Genomic DNA, 22061 nt, shown 5'->3' on the forward strand with positions numbered 1-22061 from the left:
ATCTTTAAAAAAAAAAAAGAAGTGAAAGTCTCTCCCCAGTTTCTCTGCCCAGTCCCTATTCAAGCGAAGCGAACAGCTTCACTTGCATAATTTCAGATAATCTTCTTGAAAGCAAGTATTGTACTAGAGTATATGTTGATGCTAGTTTATATCTTTTTTCTTTTTTCAGACACAAAGCAAATAAACACTGTTTTGCATTCTGCCTTTTCACGTAATAAGATATTGGAGACTGGTCTCTATCAGTCCACACGGAACTCTCCCATTCTGGGTAATGGCCACCCAGTTCAGAAAGAATGGAGAATTATTCTTTCCAGAGCTGGAAAGGACCTTTGAGATCCTGGACTCCAACCCTCGGTTTTTAGACATCAGAAAACTACGGCCCAAGAGGTAAAATTCCTTGACCCAAGGCAGCTGGTGAGTTAGAGACAGAACTTGCTGTCCACGTCACTCTTTACCAAGTCACGCTTCCGCTGTGTCTTTGATGGGGACGTCTGAAGACTTTCAAAGAACGTCCCTCGCATTCTGCTCATCAGAAACGCTTTTGTTTTACTGTATTAGCAAGTGTTTTTTTTGGTGGAGTACGTGCATTTGGGGAGAAGTTTTTTTGTGTGCGTTTGAAACAAAATGGGAGAGTCAGCATCAATAGATATTTAATGCAGAAACCACGCATCAAGAGAGTTTTCCTAGTAGGTACTACTCAAGTATCTCTTTTGTCTTAAAACTGTTAGAATTAAAGGTGAAAATTTCCTTCATTGGGCTGTTCCCACTTTTTTTTTTTAATGTATTTATTTTTGGCTGCGTTGGGTCTTCATTGCTATGTGCGGGCTTTCTCTAGTTGTGGCGAGGCGGGGCTACTCTTCGTTGCGGTGCGCGGGCTTCTCATTGCGGTGGCTTCTCTTATTGCAGAGCATGGGCTCTAGGCGCACAGGCTTCAGTAGTTGTGGCACGCAGGCTCAGTAGTTGTGGCACGCGGGCTCTAGAGCGCAGGGTCAGTAGTTGTGGCGCACGGGCTTAGCTGCTCTGCGGCATGTGGGATCTTCCCAGACCAGGGCTTGAACCCATGTCCCCTGCACTGGCAGGCGGATTCTTAACCACTGCGCCACCAGGGAAGCCCCAGTTCCCACTTCTTATTTCTATTCTTTTTTTTGTTCTCCTAAATATCCCTGCCCACTTAAAAGGATAATTTACACTTCTAATACTTTGTAGTTTATAAAGTACATTCATACGTTATCTTCTTGCTTTTCACCCTTATCTTGCGAGTCAGGCTGGCATGATTATACCCATTTAATATGTGAGGAAACTCAAGACCAGATTAAGTTCACATATGTAGCGAATGTGCCACCAGCTGTCACACGAGTCTCCCTTAGTTCCCGTCCCACTAGACACAGGGCCAACTGGTCTATTTACTGCTGGGTTTGGGGGAGGGGTTGTTTTTGTTTCTTGGGAGATGAGGTTTCGGCTCACAAAGTTAGAACTTATCAGCCAGTCATAAAAACACAAACTAAAAAATAACTACTACTTTACAGGATGTTAGGAGAGAAAATGTTCCATGCCACACAGAATAATACTGTGTCCAATCTCGTTTAGCACTTAAACCAGAACATATTTTTAAATGATGGTATCATCACTCTCATGACATTAAAACTGACCAGGTCTGGAGTAATGCATCTGCACAAGTCCAGATGTTATTTTTCTAATGGGTCACTTCCCGTCATTGTATCCACAAACTGGTTACTGAAAAGTAATGGCTGAAATGAATTCCTACTCTTACCACATCCACTTAAATTTCTCAAGACCTCTAAACGGGAATTCACACACTCTGGAGCAAAGGGGATAAAAACTAGGGGAGGTATGGGTGGGGCTTCTGTAAGCCTCCAGGCTCATTAGAAATTATGACTCATCAGATTCTCATTCCTCTCAGGTCACCTTCCTAGTGACATAGAACCTGGTTACAGAGAGCAGGACAGTTTCCCCTTAACCACCCAGGATGGTCGTGGAATGGGAATCCTAATCACACAAGGCACAATCATGGTAAAAGGAATAACTTACAGAAGACAAGACTGAAGGATGGGCAAGCGAGTTGCCCTAAAAATGTCAAGGCTTTTCCTTGTTACAGTGATGAGATGTATTTTTTGTTGCTTCAAAAGATAGATAGACTATGGATGGATTGATAGAAATTTCAAGGAGGCAAATTTTAGTACCTAAGGAAGAAACTTCTAAAGATGGAGGTTGTGGGGTGAATGGTTAGGACTATAGGCTTTGGAATTACAGACCTGGCAGATGAGAAATCCCAGTTTGCCACATACTACTGTGTGACCATGGGCAAGGGACTTAACTGCTCCAGCTTGAGTTTTCTTTCTCACAAAGTTATACAGGTACATATGCAAGTTCATGAAAGGCAGTGACCTTGTTCTTTATGTTTACTCCTGTGTTCCCAGCCCTCAAGGCCCAGCGTCTAGCACCTATTAGTTGCTCAATGAATATTAATGAAATGATTGAATTTCTTGGATCCTTAATGAGACAGATGCTGGGATAAGCATTTTCACTCCTTTCAAACACATTTGTGGAACATCTACTGGGTGCCAGGAGCTGGGCTCCTCACGGTAGTCTTTACTACCATTATTGTTACTGCTATTATTATTATAGTTGTTGTTTTGTGGTGGTGGTTATTAAATAAGTCACTATAGGTAGTGGTGAGTATCCTTATTTTTGGAAATGCCTAAGCTCACGCTGATAACAAGGTGGTAATGTTGACAAGGAAATTCACACACCTCTGTAAGGTATGGAGTCATAACCAAATCTGAAATCGTAATTCTGGTTTTCCATAACTCTCGAGCTAGCTAGTTAGCACTTCCTTAGCACTTTTGTTCTTTTCCCACAGACACACTGTGGCAGAGAAACTTTGCTCCACAAGCTTCCTCTCTGTAAACCCTGTCTGTAATTTCAGTGCTGTTTTAAAATCCTTTTGGCTGAAAGAGAAGAGAAGGTCCACTTGGATATATTTCAACCCAGGATTCTTTTAGTTCAAGTCAGCTCTCCTTGGCACTACACATTCCCCTTCCTTTTTTTTTCTTTTTCTTTAATTGAAGTATAGTTGATTTAAAATGTTGTGTTAGTTTCAGGTGTATAACAAAGTGATTCAGTTTTATATATAATATATATATATTATATATAATCTCATACTTTTTCAGATTCTTTTCCCTTATAGGTTATTACAAAATATTGAGTATAGCTCCTACATCCTGCTTCTTTTTAAAAAATATTTGGGAACTGTTGGTTTTGAGTCCTACCAGACATGGCATCATTTCATTGCTGATATGAAAATGTGTGTGTATGTTTAAGAGGAAGATAATGAGCTTTACACTGCTTATGATCATTTCAAGGCCATATGAACGCCAAGACTAAACTCTTTTAATCTTCTGTCGTATTATCTTTGGCTTTTTTTTAAAGTTTGTTTTTGCCGCACCACGTGGCTTGCGGAATCTTAGTCCCCTGACCAGGAATCGAACCCAGGGCCCCGGCAGGGATAGCACCGAGCCCAGTCCCGGACTGCCAGGGAATTCCCCTATCGTTGGCAGTTTTTTTTTGTTTGTTTGTTTGTTTTGCGGTACGCGGGCCTCTCACTGTTGCGGCCTCTCCCGTTGCGGAGCACAGGCTCCGGACGCGCAGCCTCAGTGGCCATGGCTCACGGGCCCAGCCGCTCCGCAGCATGTGGGATCTTCCCGGACCGGGGCACGAACCCGCGTCCCCTGCATCAGCAGGCGGACTCCCAACCACTGCGCCACCAGGGAAGCCCCTATCTTTGGCTTTTCAAATGTCTGGTACCACTGTCTGTGCTAGAGCTGTGCTTGCTGCTATGTAATTAGGAATGGACCACACTAATCGCGTTGGTGATAATGGCAAACTCTGGTCCCAGCATGGACCTCTGACTTCCCAAAGCCAAATATCTGGGAATTAGAAATTGCTGGTTGGCTGGTTGGTTGAAACATTTGGCTTTTATCCCAGCTCTTTGGAGGAGGCACAACCTAGTGAAGAAAGAGAAGAGCTGGCAGGAGAGGATGTCCCATCTGAAGGTCACTCCCAACCTGTGAAGCTTTGGGCTGCTCCACACCTTGGCCCTCCTGTCCATCCTGCAGCCAAGTGCCCTTGCCTTGGATGGGGCACTCCCATGCCTTTTGGCTGTAGGGACTCTTACTTGAAGATATCTTAGACAGTTTCTGGCTACGAGCCACCCAACTCATTACTTTTGCAGGTAAACTAAGGAACTTCAGAATCCACTTTAGAAACTCAGCCCAAAGTCCACATTCAGAATTTTCTCTCCTTGAAAGCATTCTACAAGTTTCAATTCTCACATCCTTTCTTGGAAGATGATCTTTGAAGCCACATTTACAGGCTTAAGATTTATTGGCCAAGGGGCTGCCTGAGGAACAGCCTCAGGTTAACAATGGCTTGACCAGTCAAACTCTCCCATCCAGATGGCAGCATCCTGACTGAGTAACTTAGCATGAAGCCCCTCTTCTTTCCCCTCCTTTGCCAGCTCTTATCCCAACAATTCATCTTCTGGCTACCAGGTTACTGCTTGTCTCTAGCTCTTGACCTCTTTTTTTTTTTTTTTCTCTTCTCACTGAGTTCTTGCATTTGTAATTTATCCATCTTCCTGCTTGGTTCTCTGGTTCCCACACCAATTTCTGTGGGGTATCTTTTGTCTTAGAATCTGCCTCAGGGTCTATATCTAATTCTGTCCACCTTAGATGTATACACTCAGTCATCTTCTGGTGTCCCATTGCAGGGGTGGCTTTAAGGGTGCCGTCACATAAGACCCATGCTCAGAAGGGCCTTGTATTTGGTTTAATGCTCTGCTGTTGACTTCTTGAAATTCTAATTATTTTACCTTTGAAACTGTGTTTTGGAAGTGAAGCCTGATTGGATAATGGAGCATGAAGTTGAGCAGAAGACAGAGGTACAACTATTCTTTGCAGGCCCATGTAGTATATAGCATTCACGATGCCCCATGAGCACGGAATTCCAGTGGATCCACAATGCAGGGGAGTTCAGCAACAAACAAGAGGCTTAGGTCAATAACTAAGTAAGCACACACGTTGACAGCCGAAGAGGCCAGGCTTTCCATTCAACCCAGAAATTGCTTCAAATGCAGAAAGAGAGCAATGGTGTTCTAAGAAACAAAAATAACCTAAAACCCCATCACATCCTTTCTTGCTTAAGTGCCCTGTACTAGCCAGCCACTTATGCTGAAAATGATGACAGAGGAGGAAAGACTAGGGTAGGAGTATGGAATAGCTCCTTTTCCTTTCCTTATTCATCAGAAAGCCAAGACTGGTACAAAGGGCACCTATAAAGTATGCATATAAAAAGGGAAATAAAAGCAGTTGAGTTCATTTTGTCCGCATTTCCATGGTTCCAGTAAGAATAAACTACAGGGCTTCCCTGGTGGCGCAGTGGCTGAGAGTCCGCCTGCCGATGCAGGGGACGCGGGTTCGTGCCCCGGTCCGGGAAGATCCCACATGCTGCGGAGCGGCTGGGCCCATGAGCCATGGCCGCTGAGCCTGCGCGTCCGGAGCCCGTGCTCCGCAACAGGAGAGGCCACAACAGTGAGAGGCCCGCGTACCGCAAAAAAAAAAAAAAAAAAAAAAAAGAAGAAACTACATATGCATGTACAAGCTACGAAACGTGAATTGTGTAACTGACATGATTTCATATACCAGTTAAGTGTTTTTATATTTCCACTTAAAACTGGCATTGCACACTATAAAGATGAATAGTAAATTCATGCCAATAATTTAAAATTGTAATTTTCTTGAAATGACATTAAATAGCAGATAAAAACACCATTCCAGTCGAGAGAGAAACCATGAAAGAAAGGGGAAAAACTTTATCTTTTATAACTTTTAATGACAACTTTTTCCTGCTTTTTTGAACAAGGAGCCCCACATTTTCATTTTGCTCTGGGCCTCACAAATTATGTAGCTGGCCCGGTCCCATGGCTTCAAGACACGTCCACAAGCACTGATAAAGCTGGCTCCCATCCAGGCCTTTTTCTTGCGTGACTTCTTTAGGCCTTGTCACTCCCCTGTCCTGCGACTTTCAGTTGGCATCAATGGATATTATCTGCCCCTCTGGTAAAAAACAAAACAAACAAAAAAAAAAAAACCCCCGCCCAAACATAGCTCTAAATGGATGAGAAAATGGAGGTAAAATGATGTGGTAGGGACTTATACAAAGTCACGAGGTATGCCAGGAATAGGGACATAAGCTGACTCTCGTCTAGCCTTCAGATCCAATGCCATGGCCTGTCAGCACCCATCTCCACTGTGGGCATTTGAGTCCTGAACATCATTTGAAAATACCAACAGAGTCATGCATTGCAACATTTTGATCAAACCCAGCTGGGGCCACTACAGCCCCACAGGAACAGCTGTAAAGCAAAAGGTTCTGTCCTTCAAGAGGTTTTGCACAGACCATTCCAAGGCCCCAGGGGAGTCCTGTGTCTTGCTCAAGGTCAGTGGGAGTTGATCGACAGGCCAGTACATGCTTCTTTTGCAGCCTTGCTAAGAATCACATGTCTACATCTTCCCAGGCAGAATATCTGTTCTAATCATTGTATCAAAGTCATTAGAAATTCTGAAGGAAGAAGATGCTTCTCATTTCCTTCCTTGAATTTCTTAGAGAATAAGACATGCAAAATCAAATCTGGGGGTCTTGCACCCCTGGCCAGATCCCTACTAATCAGAAGGAACTCCGAGGCAGAACAGACCACAGCCACAGGCACTTTGCACGTTGCCTGCACACCCTTCAAGTGGTCACCTCAAGTCATCCAAATGGATTTTTAGGTTAACATCTCTTAACAGATTCTAACCGCCCCCTTGCTGTTCTCTTGGAGTCTTCCATTAAGAGTGCAAGGGTCCACTGAACCTAGGTTTCCTCCCGAAGCCTCATAATAGTCTTTTGTTTGGTGCTGAGATGCCCTTAGCAACACAGCCTAATCCTCCAGGTGTTTCTGGGCTAGTTCATGTTGCTTCTAAACCCCAAACCTCTCCCTCTATGCACAGCTGTGTGGAAGGACAGGTCCTTGAGAGAACCAACATCTTCAGACTGCTCTCTCCTGAAGCCCACTGGGCTGCTCAGCCAGCACTGCAGCCCCAGTGGAAGGGCCAGTTGCCTTTTTGCTGGAACAAACTTGCAGTTGCTGTCTCCTCCCTTTAATCAGGCACGGGGGTGGGGTGTGGGGGGGGTAGATTATCTTATGGGCCACGCTGCACTGTTCTGGTTCTAACAGCAATAACAGCGATCATCTTTCTTTCTCTTTCCATCAAATGCTCATTGTAAACACACATTTACAAATTTTGGGTTGCCATTTAAAATAATCTTCACAAAAATATTTTAGTGAAACGTAAAAATGCTCTGACACAATGATGGCAAGTGGGAATAAAAACAGGATACGGGAGGTCCTTAGCTTTGTAAATAGTTTATGTTTAGGTATAGAAAAAAATACAGGAAGGAAATATATCACAATGGATTTCTTTAGGTTGGTGGGATTAAAGGTAATTCTGTATTTTCTAAACGAAAATACATTTTATAGGTAAGCATTACTTTTGTAATCCACAAGTTATTAATATTAATAAGTGGTGCGCACCGGAGAAGGCAGCAGAGGGGGAAATCTGCCATTGCTACTTTCCATTCTCTCGCCACTAAAGTTTTCCAAAGTGTGTGGAGGGGTGGGCATGGAAGTGGAGGAACCGTCCAGATCTTAGCCCTGCCCTGAGTGGGCTGGCCTGACCAAGGACACAGCTTAGGTTTCACCTTGGAAATGTAACCAATTCTGGGGTAGAAAGTAGGCAGTGCTAGCCATCGGCAGGCAGCCAAAGCATGGGGTGAGGGGCAACTCTAGAATGCCCATGGAAAACACTGAATATAAGACTCTATTACCACTCTGAAATCACTGCATTAGTGATCCAGAGTGCCCCCTCCTTCCCCCATGGCCACTCTGCCCTTTATATTCATCAGGCAGTAATGAATATGCCAGAGACTTACGGGAAATAAAGGGAGTCATGGTGTACCTTGCGATGGATTGAAATAGTCCATCTATGCTGTATTCCTACTACTTTATCTGCTGCCGTTATTACTAGTACTGCTATCAGCACCACCATTTCCACAATTGCTACTACTACTATTATCATTAATCCTTTAAGTTTGTAAACTACTTAACAATCTACAAAGTGCCTGGGCTTTGCCTGACTAGAGATGACACTGGACGTGGCGTTATGGGAAGGCAGAGGTAGGCTGGCGCCAGAGATCTCAAAGGGAACTGAGCTGACTGGCACTTAGGAACAGAGCAGAATTGTCCATACATTTGTTTTCATCCCCAGCTGTCTGGGCCCCAGACAAATCCACCGTCCCCAACCACACCCATTCTCCCAACTTGACTCTGCTACAACTGTCCAGAGCTAGTTTAAGCAACTTCAAGGATTAAGGATTAGGAGCGATGGCCTTTATCTGGCCAGAGGAGCTGCATCATGCCCAGATGCCACCAAATGGGGTGGGAGAAGAGAGAGAGTGTTTTTCAAATATAAGGCCATTGCCTCTGCCAACATCTTCCACTTTCTCACATGAAGCCCCTGGAGTGACCCCGACTCCTCCGGTTTTAGAGACTTTAAAATTTTCTGTGCCAAAGTTAATTTTTAAAACGCCCGCCTTTGACCTTAACCCCCAAAGTGTACTCGGGAATGTATACCTCACCTTCTTATCCCAATAAAAGGGCTCCGTTTTCCTCAAGCCTAGCAGCTAGCTGGTGTGAGAACCAGCGCTACACGGAGTGAGGCAGGGAGAAGAGCTAGAATGCAGCACAACTCAAGCCCAACCTTGGACTAGCTTTCCGTTGAGATCGCTCTCTTCACCTGGCAACCCGGGCCCCAGCAGAGCTCAGAGAGAAGAAAGTGCATTTTGGAATCCATTTTGCTTGAGATGCTGAAGGCATCGTAGCAAACTGCCCTTTGCTACTGGGGCCAAAGAAACTTGGGGAAGGACTTGACCCAGAGGGATGCGGTCAGCTGCGGGGAAGGTGAGGGCGAGCTCTGGTGCTAACGATCCCTGAGGCAAGCAGCCACTGGGCATGCCGTGGGTGCGGGTGGCCCACCCTGGGTGCTGCTGCCCGCATTTGGACCCAGGGCCACTGGCGAGCAGTAGTAGCAGTAGCAGTCGCCGCCAGGCCGGCTGGGTCCCCATCTCTCGGTCCAGTTATTTATAGGCGAGATTTACGAGGATGCGGGGGAGGAATGCGAGATGACAACGAGTTTTGGAAGGTATAATCCTAAAAGTCACACTTTTCCCAAAGCGCCCCCCTTTCAGGTTCTCCTTCCCAGAGCGGCACGGTCCCAGCGGGGGCGTGTGCGTCGCGGCGCGCCGCGGCGGTCGGCTGTGACCCGGAGGCCCGGGGCTGGGGAATGGGGACCGGCGCCTGGCGGGAGATCGGGAGGGCAGGGAGAGGAGGGGTCGGGGGCGCGGCGCGGCTCACCTGCCAGGCTGTTGTAGCAGTCGATCTCGATGGCTTCCACCGTCTTGCTCTGCTCCTCCGAGAGGCTCCCGGGGTTGGGGGCCCCGGCCGGGGAGGCCGCGCGCGAGTCCCGCTCCCGTTCCCCGGAGGCCGGCAGCAGCCCCTTCAGCTCCAGCAACGCCCTGTGGTATTTGCCGATGGCTTCGCGGAATTTCTTATCCTTGTAGCACTGCGCCCCTTGGCTCTTGAACTCGTGCGCTCGCCGGATGAACTCGGCTGGCTCCGCAGCCGCGCCACCCTGGCCCCGCGCCGGGGTCCCTCCGCCGCCGCCCGGGACGCACAGTGGCGGCTGCGGCCGTTGAGCCTCGCCGGCTGCCGGCGGGCTCGGGTTCCCCTTGGCCGCCGAGCCCTTCCTCTCCATTCGGCCGCCACCCGGCGCCCAGCGCGCGCCGCGATCCGCCCGCCGCCGCCGCCGCCGCCGCGCCCTCCCGGGTTTAAAAGCGCCGGGCGCCTGCCCCACGCCTGGCAAGCTTGGCCGCGGCCGTAACACCCCGCGGCGGTCTGTCGTCCCGCACTCCCATTCTCCTCGCCAGCTGCGGGAGGCTGCTCTCTCCTCCTCCTCCTCGGATTGCCTTCCCCTCCTTCCCTCCTCCCTCCCTCCCTCCCTCCCCTCCTCCCGCGCCGCCCGCTCTCCTCCTCGCCCTCCTCCCCTCCCTCAACCTGTGGGCGGTGGCGACCTGGCCCTCGCGCGCTCCGGGGCTAGCGGTGAGGGGGACCGAGGGCCTGCTGGGGTTGGCGGTGATTGTCGCTGACCCGGAAGAAGCTTGGCTCGCCTGAAGGAGGGGAGGATTAATGACAAAGACTGGCCCTTTCTTTCCCATTCAATCCAGCCCTCGGAGACGCGCCTAGTCTGAAAGAGGCACACGGGGGAGGGGGTCTGTGTGTGTGTGTGTGTGCGCGCGCGCGCGTGTTCTTTGCAGTGAGGCGTTAATATTTTTAAGGTGGCAGGGCCTCTTTTTTTTGTGGATGCAGGTTGTCGCTGAGGTGTGTCTCCGTGTGTGGCTGCCCAGGCGCCCAGAACACAGTGGGCACTTCAGCGTGTAGGGCGCTGGATTCCAGGAGCCGCCGTGTGTCGAAGCCTGGGTGTGCAGGCAGTTGTGCAGAATGAATCAGACATCAGAGATGGAAAACACCTGTTACTGTCGGTCATCAAGGCTGGGCGTGCATTCGAATTTCCATTTCCAGGACAGTTCTGCCCTGCTTCGGGAGGTTCCATCCCTTCGTTCATTCATTCTTTCAGCCTGCCCTGAGCGGCGGCTGTCTACTGGGGATTTGCTGAAGTCAGGGGGCAGACAAAGATAGTCAAGGAAGGGATGCCCTGCTCACCATTAACTAACTCCCAGTCTACTGGGGGAGATACACCACCCACCGGCAGAGTCACTCTGCCAGGTAGAGATTGGTAAGTGTCATCAGGGAGGAACAGAAAGTCCCGTGGAGCCCCAAGGAAGGGAAGCTTTGTACCGGAAATGGCCTTCGAAGGCCTTGACAGATGGGTAAGATCTGGGCATGAGGAGATAGAAGGAAATGACATCTCAACCAGAGTGAGGAAACAGCAGAGGGCATGATGTTCGGAATCTTGGGTGTGTTTAGGGCACTAGTGGTGTGATTTTTATGGCCTAAACAAAAGTAACTGGAAATGATCAGGTTAGATTATGGAGGCATTTGGATGAAGCGTTTGCATTTGATTTTGTAAACAGTGGAGAAGGCTGGCCTGTTTTTTAGTGCTCCCCCCTCCTTTATGATGCTGAGAAAAAAGTATATGTATATATAGTCTACAGCAGTGGTTTTTGAAGCATGGTTTCCAGACCTGCAGCATCAGGATCACCTGCAAAACAGAAATGCAGTTTCTAGGGTCCCACTCCAGACCTACTAAAATCAGAAACTCTAGGCATGGGATCCACCCACCCCCACTTGGTTCAGATGCACACTCACGTTTGAGGACCCCTGCTCCAAAACCTTGCTACTCAAAGTGGAGACCTTGGGCCTGTAGCACCAGCATCGCCCGGGAACCTGTTAAAGGTGGAGAATCTGCAAAATCCCAGACCTACTGATCCAGAATCTGCATTTTAACAAGATTACCAGGTGATTCATATGCCTGTGAAGAGTGTGAAAAACACTGCTCTGGAGGATTTGCAAAGTACAGAAACGTATAAAGAAACCCCCAACCCTACACTGTCACCCAGATATATTCTTTGTTAATATTTTGATGTAATTCCTACTGGTTGTTTTCTATACATCTGTATCTGTACAAAGTGCTCTTTTAATGAACATGAGTGGTATGGGACGATATATACAGTTTCCTGCTCTTTTTACTTTACATTAAATGTGATTAAATAGTCTTTTAAAGCCTTATTTTTAATGACTTCATAATATTCCCTTTGTGTCTACAGCATAGCGTACTTAATCATTTTTCTGTGGTCAGATAGATTGATTCCAATTGTTCGGTATTACAAAAAACACTGAGATAATACAAATAATAGATACCACTTATATCATAACAATCCAGTGAAATAGGTGCTATTATTATCCCTATTTTGGACACCAGGTCACAGAGACTTGCCCAAGGTCACAATGCTAATAAGAAGTAGAGCTGGGATTTAAATCCAGGCAATCTGGTCTCAGTATCTATGCTCTTAACTAACTATATTTATACTTAAATTTTTGTCCTAATTTGTTTTTCCTTGCAAGAAATTATGCTAATGTCTAAAAATGTCTTGGAACATACTTTCAATCTGCTTTTTAGAAAGGTTGTATTAACTTGACCTCCCACCAGCAACGTACTAGTTTCCCAACATCCTTGCCACCATGGAGGATTAAATTTTTAAAAATATTTTCTAATTTGATAAATAAGAACTGTGTATCGAACAAACTGGGATATCTCTAATTTCAAGGGTGAACACTTTTCACAGGTGTACTTACCATTTGTATGGTACTGAGGGTTTTTATTTGGACACAGCCTTAATGTACTAAATTGTACCTTATGTGTTACAGCACCTTACTTTTCTAAGTGCTTGAACATCTTTATTCTCATCTAATCCTCCTCATAGCCCCAGAGAAGGAAAATGTTTTTTTTTTTTAACATCTTTATTGGAGTATAATTGCTTTACAATGGTGTGTTAGTTTCTGCTGTATAACATGGTGAATCAGCTATACATATACATATATCCCCATATCTCCTCCCTCTTGCGTCTCCCTCCCACCCTCCTTATCCCACCCCTCTAGGTAGACACAAAGCACCGAGCTGATCTTCCTGTGCCATGCGGCTGCTTCCCACTAGCTATCTATTCTACATTTGGTAGTGTATATATGTCCGTGCCACTCTCTCACTTCATCCCAGCTTACCCTGCCCCCCCCCCCCATGTCCTCAAGTCCATTCTCTATGTCTGCATCTTTATTCCTGTCCTGCCCCTAGGTTCTTCAGAACCGGAAAATGATTTTCTACTCACGCAGTGAGTTTAGAGTAGTTTCTGATCAGTGAGAGATCATACTAGTTCAGTGGTTAAGAGGCTTTGGACTTAGACAGGTGTGGGTTGGAATTCTAACTTCGCTGCTTCCTGAGCAAGTTATTCAACTTCTGACAACTTCAAATTTCCTCACTCATTAAACGGGGTTACTACTTACTTCACAGAGTTGTTGTGAAGTACATTGTAAGTGCTCAGCACATTATGACTTTAATTATGACTCATTAAATCTTATCGTTATTGGATTACATAATAATGTTACGGCAGACTCAGTCCACATTTGCCAACCCCTGGCCCTTTTCACTTTAGGGTATCGTGTCAGGTAGAGCAAAGAGAAGAAACTGGGAGTTGGGTGCTCTGAATTTTTATTGTTACCTTCCTACTTAGGTAGGAAGAGCCACTGAAAGCAAATATCAGATGAACATCCAGGCCTGGGATTTGGCTACGGTCAGAGATAAGATGTGAATTGGGTCGTGATGGTCACAGTATTTAAATGTGAGAAGTACTGATGTGCCCAATTGCTTTTTGTTTTCCTTCTGTGTCCTGGCTTAATGGTACAGTGTCTCATTCTTCAATGTTGGGTTTGAGGACAGAGCTGCAAAAGACACGTAACACACGTGGTACTATCCTGTGTAGGAAACAGAGCTCAACATAAGAGCTTCAGACTAGCTTGGATGAAGGAGAGCATGAGTGAGGAAGGGAGGGAATATTATGGGCGGGGGGGATGGTGTGAGAGGAAACTGACTATGCCCATCTGTCCCACACTGCAGAGCCGTGTGTGTATGTCTAGAACAGTTTTGTTTGCTTGTTTCTAGTATGCTTCTGTCTCTGTCTAAGCCACTCATTGGTAAGTGTGTGCTGGTTTCTCAGAAATGGCCTCCTCCCTTCAAATGGAATTAATTAGGTGCCAAAGGGAATTTCTCAAACATCTTTTCATTAACTATTGACTATATGCAGAGCACTATTTCAGCGAGTGAAGATCCAAACGACAGACAATTTGGGCATGGATTTAGGATTCACAAACTCAGTGCTTCTCAAACTTTAACATGCATGTGACTCCACAGGAGATCTTATTAAAGAGCAATTCCCTGGGCTTCCCTGGTGGCGCAGTGGTTAAGAGTCCGCCTGCCGATGCAGGGGACACGGGTTCGTGCCCCGGTCCAGGAAGATCCCACATGCCGCGGAGCGGCTGGGCCCGTGAGCCATGGCCGCTGAGCCTGCGCGTCCGGAGCCTGTGCTCCGCAACGGGAGAGGCCACAACAGTGAGAGGCCCGCGTACCTCAAAAAAAAAAAAAAAAAAAGCAATTCCCTGATTCTACTAATTTAGGGTGGGGCCCAAGAATGTGTGTTTTTAACAAACTACCAGTAGATGATGATACTGCTGGTCCATGGCCCACATTTTGGGGAGAAAGTATTTAAAGGAAAGGGACATTCCATCTCTCCCCTTCTCTCCTGGTCTTTGCTTTCTCCCAGAGAAGACTTGTTCATTAGATTGGGCAGATTCCAGGAAATTAATTGGTCCACATTTCACAAGGGCAGGGTTCTGAACCTCCATGCAGTTTCCTCTTCTATTTCGTGCAGCAGGAATAGGTAAGCTGAGCTAGAGCCTCCTCTTGGGATCTCGCCGTCTTGTTTTCTCTTCCTCAAATGCATAGCCAACCATACTTTTTATTGCTTCTCTTTCTGGCCCAGTATGGCAGGACAGAGGGTGAGATTTTGGTGTGTAATGGGGAGGGAAGCATTCATGTAGGCCTTTACTATTGGCCTTTACTTTTTCTCCAATCTTGTTTTTACAGGAGAACCCTGCACTAAGAAATTGGGCACCTATTCAGGTGGAAATAAAGTAATATTTTGACTTCTCATCTATAGATGATTCTTGAATGTATTGCTTGCTCATGAACCTCACAGGGGAGAACAATGGTTGAGCCATAGTAGGTTTCTACTACACGGTTGGTTTCATTGATTCTTTGGCCCAATGTCATCAAAACCTCTTCCTTCATTCCTAACAGGCAAGCACGGGGCATAGGTCAATGAGTCCTATGCATGATCGATCATACCACTAATGGTAATAGCTCATTGCCGCTGAGACACGTTGCAGGATTTCTTAGAGGTGTATGTGGATTATTTCGATGGGAAGAATTTGGTGTGGTACACAGCAGAAGGCACAGTGCTCCTGCTGGCTTTACGGGCCTCAGGCTCTGTATGTGCCCTTGGTCCTGACCTTGTTTCTGTTTCTTTGCGTCTCTGCCTTTCTCACTGCCTACAGGTCTTAGAAGACTGAAGCCTCCCTTTCTTTCCAAACTCTCTCCGGAGCTTTCTTACCTCCTAAACAGATGGCATGTGCTGCTTTTTTCTCTTCCTTCAGCTCAGTTTCTTAAGCATATGTGAAAGACATATATTTGAATCTCTTTTATACTAATCTAAGCTGTTCAGGGTTTGGTCACATGCCAACAAAACCAATGCTATTTTCGGGATGTTTTTCTAATGACACTCAATTTCACAATTTACCTGAGAAAATTACAGCATTTCCATCACCAGTTTTTAATCCATATTCAACCTTCAAAAATCCCTCTATGGACAAGTGGGAGATTTTTAACTATCTCATCCCCAGATGTAACATTAACCATATGAGGCTAATGTGAGTTTCATATTTTCATACCCCCACCCCCACCCCAACAAAAATTTCTCTATCATTCCAGAACCTGGTTCAGTCTGGTCTTATTTAGAAAAATAAACCCTCTCTCTCTATCCTTACACTCTCCTGCTACTCAGTCCACTCTGCACCCCCCAGTCTTCCCATCTCCAATATCAATTGTAGCCCTCCATGGGGGCTATGATGTCAGTTATTTGGATCTGCTACCCTGTCTTCCTTAAGGGATTCTTCCTTCCCCTATTCCATGTGGTCCTGGTTGAGCTGTCAATCATGGTGTCTATATTATGATTCATTTTTTATTGTTTTATTTTTTATTATTTTTGGCTGCGTTGGGTCTTCGTTGCTGTGCGCGGGCTTTCTCTAGGTGCGGTGAGCAGGGGCTACTTTTCATTGTGGTGTGCAGGCTTCTCATTGCAGTGGCTTCTCTTGTTGCAGAGCACGGGCTCTAGGTGCGTGGGCTTCAGTAGTTGCAGCACACAGGCTCAGTAGTTGTGGCACACGGGTCTTAGAGTGAGTGAGCTTCAGTAGTTGTGGTGTGTGGGCTCAGTAGTGGCAGCACATGGGCTCTAGGGTGTGGACTTCAGTAGTGTGGCACAGAGGCTCAGCAGTTCTGGCGCATGGGTTTAGTTGCTCCACGGCATGTGGGATCTTCCCGGACCAGAGATCGAACCTATGTCGCCTGCATTGGCAAGTGGATTCTCAACCACTGCACCTCCAGGGAAGTCTAGATATTATGATTTATAATAAGGAATATATAATTGATCTTCATCTCTGTTTCTGGCACAGAGCTCCTAAAACCCTTGGAATTTCCTGAATAATGAGAGCAACGAAGGTGTCTTTTCTTTTTGCTGATGAGATGATTTTGGAACTCACCTAAGGCTGGAGGCTGGTTGCTAGTGGAGTCAACCATGTGATTAGAGGACTGGAATTTTCAGTCCTTGGACATCCAACTTCTGGGGAAGGGGGGAGGAGTTGCAGCTGGAGTCCAATCACCAATGATCAATTATTTAATCAATCATGCCTATGTAATGAGGCCTCCATAAGAAAACCAAAAGGACACAATTCAGAGAGCTTTCAGGTTGCTGAACACATGGAGATTTGGGGAGAACGGGATGCCTGGAGAGAGCATGGAAGCTCCGTGCCACTTCCCACATATCCTGCCCTATGCATCTCTACTATTTGGATGTTCCTGAGTTGTATCCTTTTATACTAAGTCGGTAATCTAGTGAGTAAATGGATTTCCTGAGTTCTGTGAGCCTCTCTAGCACGTTTATCAAACATGAGGGGCGGGGTGGGGGGGAATCATGGAAACCTCTGATTTACAGCTTGTTGGTCAGAAGTACAGGTAACAACCTGGACTTACGACTGGCATCTGAAGTAGGAGCAGGTGTGGCAGTCTTGTAGGACCTGTGGAGTCTGATGCTATCTTTGGGTAGACAGTGTCAGAATTGAGGTTAATTGTAGGACACGCAGCTGGTGTCTGAAGTATTGCTTGTTGGTGTCGGGTGGAACTCCCCCGCCCCTACACTGGAATTGGGTGCTCAGAACACCAAAAAGAGTGTCTGAGCCTCCATCTTCTTCTGCTAGTGCCTATTCTAGGCTTGGCCAATCATTCCGTACCATCTCTCTACCCTGTAGTGTTTGGTCAGGGAGGAGCACGTGACCCAAGTAGAGAATCAGAATTTTCCCTGAGAGATATATACGGACACTGGGAGAGAGTGGTTTTTTAAGTTGGGAGGATTTGAAGTGGGGGCTATCGATGGCCATCTTGCTTACCACCTAGGGAAGGCCTATCTGAAAACCGAAGTTGAACAGAGATAAAAAGGATATGAGGGAGAGACAAAGCTCTAGTGGTATCCATTAAGTTCTTAGATCCTGCAGTTTTTAATGCCCAGATACTTCCTTGGACTTCCTAGCATGTGAACCAATCATGATTCCCCTTTACACTTGAGCTTGTTTGAGTTGTCATTTACAACTGAAAAACTATGGACTTATATGTTCCTTCTCTGGTATTTACCCTTTTCACCTACTACCTACTGCCACCCTAGTTTGGCTGCTGTTACTTGTGGCTGGTAACCACAGCCATGTCCCCCTGCCTAGAAAACATTTTTTAAAGTTCTTTTACACTCTTCAAAAGTGGTTTACTTATTCATTTATTCTTTTTTTTTATACAAAGGTTTATTCTTTTAAAACTTTATTTATTTATTTTAGCCGCAACCTGCGGCATGCGGGATCTTTGAGGGCTCTTAGTTCCCCGACCAGGGATTGAACCCGTTCCTCCTCCAGTGGGAGAGCGGAGTCTTTACCACTGGACCACCAGGGAAGCCCCTTATTCGTTTATTCTTTTTTTTTTTTTTTGCGGTACGCGGGCCTCTCACTGTCGTGGTCTCTCTCGTTGCGGAGCACAGGCTCCGGACGTGCAGGCTCAGCGGCCATGGCTCACGGGCCCAACCACTCCGCGGCATGTGGGATCCTTCCGGACCGGGGCGTGAACCCATGTCCCCTGCATCGGCAGGCGGACTCTCAACCACTGCGCCACCAGGGAAGCCCCCATTTATTCTTAACTTTGTGTTATGGAAAAAATTTGAACATACATAGAAGAAATAGCAATGTAACAAATCTTCAAGAACCCATCATCCCACCATCATAAACAATTAACAGCAACCCATACTTGTTGCCATATGTTCAGTTTTTCATACATGTCATTCTGTCATATCTTTATACCTTTGGACTTCCAGTTCCCTGTGTGTTTCATCTTTCTGTATTTCTCATTTACTTGCTCTTAGAGCATTAGGCCTTTCAGGCAAAGTCACTCAGATTTGCTTCAAGACAGCACAAATGTCACTTCTACTGTGAAGCCTTACTGACCTCCATGTACATATTTTGTGTTCCTTCTGCTGTGTTCTGATAGCTCCTTTTTCATAATTTTATATTACATAACATTTATTCATTCAACATTAGTTCAACAAACACCCATTGAAAAAATTTACCATTTCAGGCATTGGAGATCTATCAATGAACAAAACAGGCAAAAATTTTCACATTCATAGAATGGAGGGAGACTGACAATAAATATCATAAATAAATAAATTATATAAGATGTTAGAATGTGATGAGTACAATGAAAAAAAGGGAGTTTAAGGGGCAATTGGGGTGTGTGTGTGTGTGTGTGTGTGTGTGTGTGTGTGTGTGTGTGTCTTCAAGTTTTAAATAAGGAAAATCAGATAGGCCACACTTATTACACTGCATAATGGTTATCTACTTGCTTTTTTGTCAACTAGACTGGAGCTACTGGAAAGTAGGGATAGTGTCTTATTTTTTTTTTTTTGTAGTTTTGTAATGGTTGTGGAAAAAATGGAATAAACAGAAGAATATAACTCAAAAGACTTTAGGTATCAAGATTATATAATAAAAATCAAAATGTCCTTCTACCGCTGGGCTCAGTCTTCCCAAATCCTTCCTAATGGAACCACTGTTCCTTGTTTCTTGTGAATCGCTCCAGAGGTTACCTATCCATCTATCTACCTACCTATCTACCTATCTATCTCCATATCTATCTTAAATTATAAGTATTATCTTGAAAACCATTGTACTTCAGTATATAGAGAACTACCACATTTAAAAATATACCTATACAGTATTTGTTTATATGGATGTATCAGAATGCTTTTACCAGGCATCAGCTGATGGGTGTTTAAGTAGAAACGAAGATGGCTTTATGAACCACTCAACTAGTTTGGAAGTCGGGTAGCACTGTGAATCTGGTAATCAAATTTTTCACGCTTAACTAGGTCAACAGCTCCCTGTCAGGGAACAGCCCAGTCTCCTCACCTTTGTGTTTATTATTTAATTTCACCACAACCCAGTGAGGTTGTTATTAGGATGCTTGCATTACAAAGAAGAAACCTGAGTTTTCAGAGGTTAGGTCATTTGCCCAAGGTCACACAACTTGGCAGTGGGGAGCAGGCCTGCCTGAATCCAGAGGCCATGCTTTTTGCTACCATTGGAGGTTTTGGTACATCTGCTGGAGGTGAAGTAAATAGGATTTACACAGACTGCCTGGTGGACTGTCTTAGATGACCTTAAAATTCTTTAAGAATCTAGAAATTCTCTAATACAGTGCCATGCCTCACCATCCATTCTCTGTCCTCTTCTGTCTGGCTTTGCCCTGGGAGACTGACCCCTGCACCAGCTGGGCTCCTTTGCCCTCTTGCTGCCAGTCAGCTTTGCCCAAAGGAAAGCCCCAACATGAGACTGGAGGATGGGGGAAGACAGAGATGAATAAATTTCTTTCCCACTTTCTCTCTCCCTGGGGAACCATGGTTTTGGGGGTGACCATGTCCTGACATTGTGGTAGTTATGATGGAGTGCCCCCTCCTCCTTGGGTCCACCTGTCAGTGGACTCTGATAACACAATTCCTACCTTTTGCCCAAATATCTTGCCTCTCCTATGGTCTCTGGATGCTCCAACATTCTTTCTTGGTGCCAGTAACCGTGCCCACACTTTTGTAAGTAATCTCAGTATTAAAAGTCTTTTCAGATGAACCATTATTAGAGTTAGATATTGTTTTCTGTCATGACCCTATTATAAATATTGTTTTAAGATGTTATGCCTTTCAGGAGACCCTTAAAGACCTGATGCCGTCTTTAAGGGTCCCAGACTTGTAGTCCTGATACTATAAGACCCAACGAGGGCTTCCCTGGTGGCGCAGCGGTTAAGAATTTGCATGCAGCAATGAAGACCCAACACAGCAAAAATAAATAAATAAATAAAAGAAAGAAAGAAATAGAAAAAAACTGTTTTTAAAAAGACCCAACGAAATTTGTCTTTACTGGTAAAATTTCACATTAATAGGGCAAGCTATTTGGAGCTAATCACAACCTTTTTACTCTCAAATTCTATCTGCTTGGCAGCAGCCTATTCAGCCAAACGCTGAGACCTGCTCTGCTGTTGGTATGTGAGGTTGTGCGTATATGGATTTTTTCTCTTTGTTCTGTGCCTCATAATTTTATGTGTGCATCGGGAGTCATTTAACATTTTAACAGCCTTTTCTGAAACACAAACCCATAACTTTTTTCCCCTACAGAATTGCTGGAGAGATGTATCAGTTATCCAAAGCTGAGTAACAAATTATCTCAAAATTTAGCAGCTTAAAATATAATTTACTGTTCTTAAACAGTCCCACAATTTCTGTGGGAGCATCTTAGTTAGGTGATTCTGGCTCAAGGTCTCTCAGAAAGTTCCAGTCAAGCTGATGGCCAGCACTGAAGTTATCTGAAGGCTCTACGGGAGGAGATTCCAGTCCCGAACTCACTCACATCAATGCTGGGAGGTGCACGTCCATTGCTACCCTTTGGTTGGACATCTTAGTTCTTCTCTAGGTAGGTTTCTTCATAGGCTTCTTGAATGTCCTCATGACATGCTACCTGGCTTCTGCCTAGGTGAGAGTTGTAAGAGATCCATAGTCTTTTAAAACCTAATCTCAGAAGTGACTTATCATACTTTCTGCCATAGTCTATTGGTCACACAGACTAATCCGGGTACAAAGTGGTAGGGGACTACACAGGTTGTAAATACTAGGGGGTAGGGAATATTGGGAGAACGTCTTTGGAGCCTGGCTACGTCAAGAGAGAAATAGGTATTTGTTTTTTTATTGTACCTATCTATTTGCTAGAGCTAAAGGGGAATTTGTGTACTATCAAAAGAAAAATAAAATGAGATAAGCTGACCATTGCTCATAATATGTATAAAAGCATGCATTTTTTCCCATGTCAGCACCATTATGTTTGTTTGTTTATTTATTTATTATACAGGAGGTTCTTATTAGTTATCCATTTTATACATATTACTGTATATATGTCAATCCCAATCTCCCAATTCATCACACCACCACCACCCCCTCCCGCACACCGGCCGCTTTCACCCACTTGGTGTCCATACGTTTGTTCTCTACATCTGTGTCTCAATTTCTGCCCTGCAAACCGGTTCATCTGTACCATTTTTCTAGGTTCCACATATAGGCATTAATATACGATATTTGTTTTTCTCTTTCTGACTTACTTCACTCTGTATCACAGTCTCTACATTCATCCACGTCTCTACAAATGACGCAATTTCATTCCTTTCTTATAGCTGAGTAATATTCCATTGTATATATGTACCACATCTTCTTTATCCATTCATCTGTCAATGGGCATTTAGGTTGCTTCCATGACCTGGCTATTGTAAATAGTGCTGCAAGGAACATTGGGGTGCATGTGTCTTTTTGAATTATGGTTTTCTCTGGGTATATGCCCAGTAGTGGGATTGCTGGATCATATGGTAATTCTATTTTCAGATTTTGAAGGAACCTCCATACTGTTCTCCATAGTGGCTGTA

At 45.3% G+C, this 22061-nt stretch overlaps 1 protein-coding gene and 1 long non-coding RNA gene across 3 annotated transcripts in view; one reads left to right on the top strand and one right to left on the bottom strand.

The window, feature by feature from the left end:
• The window catches only part of TTC9 (tetratricopeptide repeat domain 9), a 35361-nt gene extending 25212 nt beyond the window's left edge, over nt 1-10149 (bottom strand). For both annotated transcript variants that reach the window (XM_019921986.3, XM_073800314.1), the window contains exon 1: nt 9530-10149. In XM_019921986.3, coding sequence (XP_019777545.1) covers nt 9530-9929 — 400 coding nt within the window. In that variant the 5' untranslated portion in view covers nt 9930-10149. The remainder of the gene's footprint in view (nt 1-9529) is intronic.
• Nucleotides 8808-11907, top strand: LOC141277949 (uncharacterized). The gene is made up of 2 exons (XR_012329921.1): nt 8808-9317; nt 10541-11907. It is a non-coding gene; the product is annotated as an uncharacterized lncRNA (long non-coding RNA).
• The last annotated feature ends 10154 nt before the right edge of the window (nt 11908-22061 follow it).

Source organism: Tursiops truncatus, chromosome 2 (genome assembly GCF_011762595.2).
Source record: "Tursiops truncatus isolate mTurTru1 chromosome 2, mTurTru1.mat.Y, whole genome shotgun sequence".
Lineage (NCBI taxonomy): Eukaryota > Metazoa > Chordata > Mammalia > Artiodactyla > Delphinidae > Tursiops > Tursiops truncatus.